We start from the raw sequence: 11265 nt of genomic DNA, 5'->3' as shown, positions 1-11265 counted from the left end.
AAGCCCAAATTGGTGTGCAGCTCGATCCGATCATTTAAACTCACTTAACCCCCTTAATTAATCCCCAACACACACTTCACACGATCTGTGCAGAGTTAATGAAATCAGCTCAGTTGAAGTCAAATAATATATCCCTTTGTGAGTGATGCTGTGACCCCGAGTGCAGATTAGGGGATGCTCAAGGAGGTTAGCCATCAGCGGGATTGAACATTTGAAACAGAAGAGTGGTACGCAGTGGAAGTGGAAAAAAGTGAAACCTGACTGACTGAATAGAACATTTTGGCTTTTATTAAATTATTTTTTCCTTAATTCTTTAGATAAACTTTACACACTACCCTTCAAATACAGTTTTTCTCATCAGTATGAAAGGACTCTTGAATGAAATGAGTCATTTACAAAATCAAGGCAAGGGCAATGGGAGGCCCTGCCCTCAGTATTATCTTCAGATCTGTAAAGTACACGTTTGTCAGCGAGTAACATTATTTCCCTGAAGACTTCAGTGGAGGTTTTGGCTTATGGTGTGATTGGCTGATTTGGAACAGGTCCTGAGTTTAGTCAGTCACAAACAGGATCTCAGGAAATCAAGCCATAGGTAGCTCGTGATAGGCTGGATAGCGTCCGGTTACGTAGTGATAAATCTGTGAAGTGCAAAAAAATTCCTTGGTTAGAGGAGTCAAATTTATTCAGTCAAAATAGAAATAAAGCGTTTTAGTGTTTTAATTATATAGAATCATTTAAGACTTCTAAATACCTATTCAAACCCACTGGAAGTTATGGACCAACTTGGTTTACTGAGGTACAATAATGGTGATGTAAGTGAATTATTGTGACCGTATTTAAAGGGGAACAGAGGGCAATATATAGAGTAAATATAACAATAAAACACACATTAACGAACCTTATTCAAGACTTACAAAAGTTTTTTGTTCTAAGGTTGGAAAGTTATAGTGTTTTGAAAGTAGCTCGAGCAAACTATTTCCGCAGTTTGAACAGCCCGCCATGATATTAATTTTATCCAATCAGAATGCACGTTCATTTTCTCTGCGCAACACTCATGACGTATGTATGTGCCCAGTTGTGTTGGCTCATTGAGGTTGGGAATAGCACGTGTGAAATACCTGTTTCTGCCTCTTGCGACAATTTCGCAAGTCCACGGGTGGCGCCTATCTCATTGCAGCAAATAAATTCTGCTGGACTCGTGAGCAACTCCACGTTACATTTTCCGCACGAGCACCAAGCCGTGTCACCTGCACGCAGACGCTCTGCCCCACGCTCGCCATGCCCATGGTCAGCATCAGTCTCATCCTCGCCGTCATCCGAGCTTTCTTCTCTTATTTCATCACCGGAGTCGAGAGTACCTCTCCTAGGTTCAAACTGGTACCCTTCTAAGTCATAGCCTGCTTGCAGTGTGTCTTGCGGGATCTCTTCGTATGATTCGACAGAGCTGTCGCTTTCACTTGATGCGCCCGACGCCATGATTACACGCTTATCTCCTCTATTTCGGAGAGTTCCGCTAGTGCAGTGGGTAGCGCTGACGTCACGGTCTTTTAAAAATGGTGACTCTTGTGCGGTTTAGCGTATAAAGTATTCTATTTACAATTACCAAGATATTTCGTTGTTTTCTAGTATATAAATTTGATAGAATACTTAAGAATACGTTACTTTGTCACATCAGCAACTGTATATATTATATTTGGTACCCCTTTAACAAATCATGTCAGTCAGCAGCACTTTGAGGTGTAAAAATACACAAATGTTAAAAATCCAGATTTTTAAACCCATGAATGGATTTGTGTTTACAGTGTCTATAAAGCTTTATGGCTATATTGTTGAACACAGTTTCTCAGTTGTAGCATTAAACGCCAACTTCAATCAGGTTTTAGCACCTGTAACACCACTAAAGGACCTCATGCTTGTGTATCTGAAAAAGAAAGTGACATTTCCTCCCCTGTTCATGCACACTTCTGAAACTAATTTATATCGTCTTTTATGTGCATCATGGAGCGATGCAGTTCACAAAGAGGCAAACAAACTCCTGAAATAGTCTGTGCTGTTGAAGAAAAGGAAGGCAAACAGTGCTTTTATGAGCAATCTCAGAAATTACAGTGGATGGAAAATGGAAAAAGTTGGAAAGAAAAGTACACACAGACCAGGCTGCCTAGTAACCGGAAGAAAAATCACTGAAGGTCCCATTCCATTAAACACTATAGATCATTCTATATTAAAGATGACATATCACATCAATGTTCTCAGACTTCTGTTCTAAACAGTTACGGTCCCTGATTATCAGCCTGCTGAACATGAGCTGCACAGAGTTCTGTACTGTTATTTGAGCAGAGCCTACCTGACGTTCAATGTCTCCAAGCAGACTGCTGGCTCCCAGGCGGAAGAGGTGAGGAGTGAGCCATTGGTCACCCAACTCCTCCTTCATCAGTACCAGCCACACCAGGGCATCCTGCGCTGTGCGAATACCCCCCGCTGGCTTAAACCCAACCTGCACCCCCCCCCACACACACACACAGAGAGATAATGCTTCAATCTTATATTGAAAAGCTGAATAAATAAATACATAAATAAATAAAAATTAAGTGGTTTGGACAGCCTTCGCTCATTGACTCTACCTTCTGACCCGTCTTCAAGTAGTAATCTCGAATGGCCCGGACCATTACTATGGCGACTGGGTAGGTGGCATTAACAGACTCTTTGCCAGTAGACGTTTTGATGAAGTCAGATCCTAGTAGATGATGAGAAGAGGCATGAGTGAGGCTTGTACCCTTCAACAGCACCTTTTAAATCAGCAATTTTTCTACGTAAATAACGTTTATTTACTCATCTGGGAGCACAGCACCCTGGATAGTCCGTCACAGGGCACCATGCACATAAATTCATATACTGGGCAAATTTAGAGTATCAAGTTCAAAAAGTGACATGTTTTTTAGGAAATCCACAAGGACGTGTAACTCTACACAATCTACATCACACCTTTCAGAGTAAGAAACCAGTTATAACTGCTCAATAATTCTGAGAGCAAAGGAATTTTGGTTCTACTCGTACCAATTCAAGTAAAACATTCCTAATACATAAGCGTGCTCATAACTGGAGCTGGAAAGGCATTATAGTGAGAAAGGAGCTGACAAAATAACTGCAGTCAGACCTAAAACATGTACCTTTCAGCTACGGAAAGCAAGTTCCTGTTCTAGCTTATGTTAATGTAACATTAATGAGACAAAAAAAAGGCACTACTTTTCATGTTACCAAGAATCCACAAAGCACTAAAAGACTATCCTGTGGCAGAACAAAGTGCTGACACTGGAGACTCCTTCCAATAAACGTCTTCCAGAAAGCTTCACCACATCAACATGTTTTTATTATCCACTGTGGCAACTCCGAACAGGAACAATCAAAAGAAGATGATGGTCCTTGCAGTTAGCACTACTTTCAAAGAAAATTAATCGACACGTTCTGACCAGTCACAGTGGAGAATTCAACGGTCCTTTCTATTTAAAAAGATGCAGTCTGGTTTACAGGGTGGAATGATGGACCATCACAGCTCGGGTCTATGTGGGGTGTTTCTCAAGATGAAGGATGTTTCCTTGGTAGGGCTGGTCTTTCCAAGTTGGGTGCTTCAGAAGCTAGGCGAGATTCCTTCCTAACATTTAGAGAACACATAATGGAACAGTCTAACGAGTGCGCAGGTGTGTGTCGTCTTCTTCTGTTGAGTTATTACAGCATGCAATCTTGGTACATCACCGCCCTCTGCAGGAATGAGGTGTAAATACTTTTGGGAATATGAATGAATGAATGAATGAATGAATATTTGCAAGACCAGTCAGTCATTCTTATAAATATGAAAACAGCTTTAGTCTTGGATTGTGTCCCAAGTGCTTATCTCAGGCTATTCAAAAGGTCAATTAATATTTTGCCTCTTTATTTCGATCCTCCAGAGTTTTTTTCTGCATATTCCCCGCATTCCCAAACATACTTTTCCCTGCAGTAAAAACATGCCCCAGACTGATATTTCCCTATTAATCTTGGGCAACAATTTGGACTTGTGTGTCCTACACGCAGTCATTTTGGTGCACGTTAGGGCGGCTTGATCATCCGAGATGCTGTGGTACACCACCACACGTCGGTCTAGCATCAGGCTCTCTATCTCAGCAACGCTGTCAAGTTCGGTGTCCCTGTAAAGCATGTCGAGGAACGTAAGGTGGGGACACCTGCGTCCTCACTCTCCACGCTTCAGGCCCCAGAACAGCAGCTTGTGCGCCAGTAGGTCGTCATGTTGTCTTATGTGGCCTGCGAGCTTCATCCTTCTCTCTTGGATTTTGGTGGTAGGTCTGGGTAGGTTTCCATAGACTATTTTTTTGTTGATCTTGTCAAACCAGCTGATGTTGAGGGCCATTGGCAGTGTTTTGGTGCGTCATTGAAAACGCCCCGCCTTGTACAGTTAGGTCCATATATATTTGGACACTGACACAAATGTTCTTTTTTTACCTGTTTACTGAAACATATTCAAGTTATAGTTATATAATGGACATGGACATAAAGTCCAGACTTTCAGCTTTCATTTGAGGGTATCCACATTAAAATTGGATGAAGGGTTTAGGAGTTTCAGCTCCTTAACATGTGCCACCCTGTTTTTAAAGGGACCAAAAGTAATTGGACAATTGACTCAAAGGCTATTTCATGGGCAGGTGTGGGCAATTCCTTCGTTATGTCATTCTCAATTAAGCAGATAAAAGACCTGGAGTTGATTTGAGGTGTGGTGCTTGCATTTGGAAGATTTTGCTGTGAAGAAAACATGCGGTCAAAGGAGCTCTCCATGCAGGTGAAACAAGCCATCCTTAAGCTGCGAAAACAGAAAAAAAAATCCGAGAAATTACTATAATATTAGGAGTGGCAAAATCTACAGTTTGGTACATCCTGAGAAAGAAAGAAAGCACTGGTGAACTCATCAATGCAAAAAGACCTGGACGCCCACAGAAGACAACAGTGGTGGATGATTGCAGAATAATTTCCATGGTGAAGAGAAACCCCTTCACAACAGCCAACCAAGTGAACAACACTCTCCAGGAGGTAGGCGTATCAATATCCAAATCTACCATAAAGAGAAGACTGCATGAAAGTAAATACAGAGGGTTCACTGTACGGTGCAAGCCACTCATAAGCCTCAAGAATAAAAAGGCTAGATTGGACTTTGCTAAAAAACATCTAAAAAAGCCAGCACAGTTCTGGAAGAACATTCTTTGGACAGATGAAACCAAGATCAACCTCAACCAGAATGATGGAAAGAAAAAAGTATGGCAAAGGCGTGGTACAGCTCATGATCCAAAGCATACCACATCATCTGTAAAACATGGCGGAGACGGTGTGATGGCTTGGGCATGCATGGCTGCCAGTGGCACTGGGTCACTAGTGTTTATTGATGATGTGACACAGGACAGAAGCAGCCGGATGAATTCTGAGGTATTCAGAGACATACTGTGTGCTCAAATCCAGCCAAATTGATTGGTCGGCGTTTCATAATACAGATGGACAATGACCCAAAACATAAAGCCAAAGCAACCCAGGAGTTTATTAAAGCAAAGAAGTGGAATATTCTTGAATGGCCAAGTCAGTCACCTGATCTCAACCCAATTGAGCATGCATTTCACTTGTTAAAGATTAAACTTCAGACAGAAAGGCCCACAAACAAACAGCAACTGAAAACCACTGCAGTAAAGGCCTGGCAGAGCATTAAAAAGGAGGAAACACGGTGTCTGGTGATGTACATGAGTTCAAGACTTCAGGCAGTCATTGCCAACAACGGGTTTTCAACCAAGTATTAGAAATGAACATTTTATTTACAATTATTTAATTTGTCCAATTACTTTTGAGCCCCTGAAATGAAGGGATTGTGTTTAAAAAATGCTTTAGTTCCTCACATTTTTATGCAATCATTTTGTTCAACCCACTGAATTAAAGCTGAAAGTCTGAACTTCAACTGCATCCGAATTGTTTTGTTCAAAATTCATTGTGGTAATGTACAGTACAGAACCAAAATTAGAAAAATGTCTCTGTCCAAATATTTATGGACCTAACTGTATGTGCACATAGGACTGAGGGTGATTTAAGGACGCTGAAGAGCCACACATGCATCTTTGAAAAATTTTTTTGAATGAAGGACACAGTCCTTGGAAAAATTCGAAAGATCCTGGACATCAGAACAGTACTTTGGTGGGATCTGATGACGTGGCATCCTTGAAATACAGCCTTTAACAGATCCTTGGCACTAAGAAACACTGACATTGAGGTGGACTGCCGAAGATACAGTCAAGCCTAGGGGCAATTTATGTGCGCACGTTGCCCTAAGATGGTCTAGCATCCCATCTAGTGTTCTAACCAGCCCCAAACCCAGTGTTCCTGAAACAGGATTTGGATCCACAGCATCCTTGACCAGGATAAAGAGAGAGAGAGAGAGAGAGAGAGAGAGAGAGAGAGAGAGAGAGAGAGAGAGAGTGAGTGTGTGAGTCTGGTTTAATAGTAAAAGTATAAGAATTTACAGAGCCTTACAGTAAAAAGCACATTCCGAATCCTGGGCTGCAATTTCATTAATAAGAAACCTCTTGCATCATATATCACAGTGGCTTGATATACCTTGATATTGCCATGATATTGAGAATATGGAGTCATGTACTATTGATATTATGATTGTTTGAGATGCATGAAAAGTTCAATATTTTCCATCAGTTATTTAAGTAAGTGAATATATTAAGTTTTCTCGACTCATTACATTTTAAATTTTGATAATTATGGCCTACAGTGCAAAACAAAAAAAAACAAACAAACAAAAAAAACAAAACAAAAAAAACCCCTCAAAATATGAGAATATTTCATTTCGAGTTTGAGTAAAACAGTATAAATACCGTGTATCTCTCGGTTTAGTTCAGTACACGCAACCACAATCATGGCGAAGACTGCTAACTTGACAGTTGTCCAGAAGACGATCATTGACACCCTGCACAAGAAGGGTAAGCCACAGGAGGTCACTGCTGAAAAGGCTGGCTGGAAAAGTTGCACAAGCAACAGGGATGACTGCAGCCTTGAGAAGATTGTCAAGAAAAGTCAATTCAAGAACTTGAGAGAGCTTCACGAGGAGTGGACTGAGGCTGGTGTCAATGCATCAAGAGCCACCACACACAGACGTCTTCAGGAAAGGGGCTACAACTGTTGCATTCCTAATATCAAATCACTCCTGAACCACAGACATCACCACAAGCGTCTTACCTGAGCTAAGGAGAGAAAGAACTGGACTGCTGCTCAGTGGTCCAAAGTCCTCTTTTCAGATGAAAGTAAATTTTGCATTTCATTTGGAAATCAAGGTCCTAGAGTCTGGAGGAAGAGTGGAGAGGTACAGAATCCAAGGGGTTTGAAGTCCAGTGTGAAGTTTCTGCAGTCTGTGATGATTTGGGGTGCCATGTCACCTGCTGGTGTTGGTCCACTGTGTTCTATCAAGTCCAAAGTCAACACAGCCATTTACCAGGAGATTTTAGAGCACTTCATGCTTCCATCTGCTGACAAGCTTTATGGAGATGCCGATTTCCTATTCCAGCAGGACTTAGCACCTGCCCACAGTGCCAAAACTACTACCAAATGGTTTGCTGAGCATGATATTACTGTATTTGATTGGCCAGCCAACTTGCCTGACTTGAAGCCCACAGAGAATCTATGGAGTATTGTCAAGAGGAAGATGAGAAACACCCGACCCAAAAATACAGACGAACTGAAGGCCGTTACTGAAGCCCAGGGTGCTTTGATAACACCTCAGCAGTGCCACAGGCTGATTGCCTCCATGCCATGCTGCACTGATGCAGTAATCCATGGTAAAGAAGCCCAACCAAGTATTGAGTGTAAAAATGAAGAAAAAAAAAATTCATAGACCTGTCCCTGCTGACTATTAAGAGGGCTTCAGAGATATCTTAACAGGTAAGAGTAGCAAATATCTGCAGCAGTGAGAGAGGAAAGAGATACAGTCACCTGCATACCGAAAGACATACAGTACTGCAATTGACTGTTGATGCAGACCTCAAAACTTACCAGGTCATGATAATGCAGTTATCTTGTTATTTAATCACAGATTTAATTACAACCCCAATTCCAAAAAAGTTGGGACAAAGTACAAATTGTAAATAAAAACGGAATGCAATAATTTACAAATCTCAAACTGATATTGTATTCACAATAGAACATAGACAACATATCAAATGTCAAAAGTGAGACATTTTGAAATTTCATACCAAATATTGGCTCATTTGAAATTTCATGACAGCAACACATCTCAAAAAAGTTGGGACAGGGGCAATAAGAGGCTGGAAAAGTTAAAGGTACAAAAAAGGAACAGCTGGAGGACCAAACTGCAACTCATTAGGTCAACTGGCAATAGGTCATTAACATGACTGGGTATAAAAAGAGCATCTTGGAGTGGCAGCGGCTCTCAGAAGTAAAGATGGGAAGAGGATTACCAATCCCCCTAATTCTGTGCCGACAAATAGTGGAGCAATATCAGAAAGGAGTTCGACAGTGTAAAATCGCAAAGAGTTTGAACATATCATCTACAGTGCATAATATCATCAAAAGATTCAGAGAATCTGGAAGAATCTCTGTGCGTAAGGGTCAAGGCCAGAAAACCATACTGGGTGCCTGTGATCTTTGGGCCCTTAGACGGCACTGCATCACATACAGGCATGCTTCTGTATTGGAAATCACAAAATGGGCTCAGGAATATTTCCAGAGAACATTATCTGTGAACACAATTCACCGTGCCATCCGCCGTTGCCAGCTAAAACTTTATAGTTGCAAGAAGAAGCCGTATCTAAACATGATCCAGAAGCGCAGACGTCTTCTCTGGGCCAAGGCTCATTTAAAATGGACTGTGGCAAAGTGGAAAACTGTTCTCTGGTCAGACGAATCAAAATTTGAAGTTCTTTATGGAAATCAGGGACGCCGTGTCATTCGGACTAAAGAGGAGAAGGACGACCCGAGTTATCATCAGCGCTCAGTTCAGAAGCCTGCATCTCTGATGGTATGCGGCTGCATTAGTGCGTGTGGCATGGGCAGCTTACGCATCTGGAAAGACACCATCAACGCTAAAAGGTATATCCAGGTTCTACAGCAACATATGCTCCCATCCAGACGACATCTCTTTCAGGGAAGACCTTGCATTTTCCAACGTGACAATGCCAAACCACATACTGCATCAATTACAGCATCATGGCTGCGTAGAAGAAGGGTCCGGGTACTGAACTGGCCAGCCTGCAGTCCAGATCTTTCACCCATAGAAAACATTTGGTGCATCATAAAACGTTAGATACGACAAAAAAAGACCTAAGACAGTTGAGCAACTAGAATCCTACATTAGACAAGAATGGGTTAACATTCCTATCCCTAAACTTGAGCAACTTGTCTCCTCAGTCCCCAGACGTTTACAGACTGTTGTAAAGAGAAAAGGGGATGTCTCACAGTGCTAAACATGGCCTTGTCCCAACTTTTTTGAGATGTGTCATGAAATTTAAAATCACCTAATTTTTCTCTTTAAATGATACATTTTCTCAGTTTAAACATTTGATATGTCATCTATGTTCTATTCTGAATAAAATATGGAATTTTGAAACTTCCACATCATTGCATTCCGTTTTTATTTACAATTTGTACTTTGTCCCAACTTTTTTGGAATCGGGGTTGTAATTGTGTAAAGCTGCTTTGCGACAATGTTTATTGCTAAAAGCGCTATACAATTAAACTTGACTTGACTAGTAATCAAATACAATGCAAATCACATTACTGGAACAATCATTTTGGATGCAGCATGTGGTCAACTCATTGTTCATTTTATCTCATGTAAAAAGGAATGATGTAATATGTGGACTGTAAATATGCTTCTGTTCTTTGCCTACGTTTACCGACATCTAACTATAGCATTACTGGCCTTCATAGATTATCTTTCTGTAGCTTTAAGTCATGATCTGGGGTGGCACGGTGGTGCAATGATTAGCACAGTCACCTCGCAGCAAGAAGATTCTGGGTTTGAGCCCAGTGGCTGACGGGGCCTTTCTGTGTGGAGTTTGCATGTTCTCCCCGTGTCCGTGTGGGTTTCCTCCGGGTGCTCCGCTTTCCCCCCCACAGTCCAAAGACATGCAGGTTAGGTTAACTGGTGGCTCTAAATTGCCCATAGGTATGAATGGTTGTTTCCCAAACGCAGAAATGGGAGGGTTGCGGCAGGAAGGGCATCCGGAGTAAAACTCTGCTCGAATTAAAGGAGAACTGAAGGCAAAATTTTAAAATCATCAAAATTCTATTTCTCATTTTATTAAATATAGAAATGCATTTTTGATAGCTATTCTGTCACTGCTATAGCAAGTTATGAGTGTTTGAAATGTGCTCTGTAATATATCAGTCCATATGTCAAAGCAATGGCCATAAACAAGCTTCACTGAGACCTGTGCGAGACATCGTAGGACGGAAGTAAAACGTACAGCGGAAATCAAAGTGACCAACATCTGCCAACGTCATCAAAAGACACGCATGCCCTCTTTCGAAAACTGTCCAACAGTTTTCAACATGGCGGCACTGACACCTGGCTGACACTTCACGTTTCGAAGTCTTGTACAAGTCTCGTGAAGATCGCGTGGATAAGCGACGCCTGCCGTGGACCAAACGAACTAAATTCAACATGGCTAAAAACCGAATAGGCCGATAAGTATAATATTTAATTGCAATTAGTTGCCAATACGAGTCACGATATAAGGTTACTAAAACCGAAAACGTAATTGAAAAACACGTTAATTAAGAAATAAAGCAAGTTTAAAAATGACTTCAGTTCTCCTTTAATATGACATGTGGATCAGTATGGTCCACATGGACCCCGGCCTGGCAATAGCGCTGGACAAAGAGGAAGAAGAAGAGGAGTAGTCATGGTCCATGTGGTGGTGTATCATAAATAAACTTCACCATGATTTGTATATACTACTTGTACACTTCTTCTGGCTCATATAATGGAAATACGGTGTGGCTGATCAATTTAAAGTGATTCTTGATTTACATTGACTATCATTAGAAGAAGAACAAGCACAGCGAAATTCCTCCTCTGCATTTAACCCATCTGAAGCGATGAATACACGCATGCACACACAAGTGAGCAATGAGCATGTGCACACACAAACACAAATACCTAGAGCAGTGGGCAGCTATGCTACAGCACCCAGGGAGCAGTTGGGGGTTAGGTGCCTT

The 11265-nt window shown here is 41.4% G+C and overlaps 1 protein-coding gene across 1 annotated transcript in view; it reads right to left on the bottom strand.

Annotated features, from left to right (window-relative positions):
* Nucleotides 1–266: 266 nt before the first annotated feature.
* dera (deoxyribose-phosphate aldolase (putative)) overlaps nt 267–11265 on the bottom strand; it is a 32200-nt gene continuing 21201 nt past the window's right edge. Inside the window, exons 7-9 of the mRNA XM_060903283.1 lie at nt 2622–2734; nt 2345–2494; nt 267–638 (exon numbers count right to left, since the gene is read on the bottom strand). Of these exons, the coding sequence (XP_060759266.1) occupies nt 582–638; nt 2345–2494; nt 2622–2734 (320 nt within the window). The 3' untranslated portion in view covers nt 267–581. The remainder of the gene's footprint in view (nt 639–2344; nt 2495–2621; nt 2735–11265) is intronic.

The sequence above is a fragment of the Neoarius graeffei genome, chromosome 21, assembly GCF_027579695.1.
Source record: "Neoarius graeffei isolate fNeoGra1 chromosome 21, fNeoGra1.pri, whole genome shotgun sequence".
Lineage (NCBI taxonomy): Eukaryota > Metazoa > Chordata > Actinopteri > Siluriformes > Ariidae > Neoarius > Neoarius graeffei.
The sequence above is the reverse complement of the archived record's forward strand: the minus strand, read 5'-3'. Positions and strand labels throughout refer to the sequence as shown.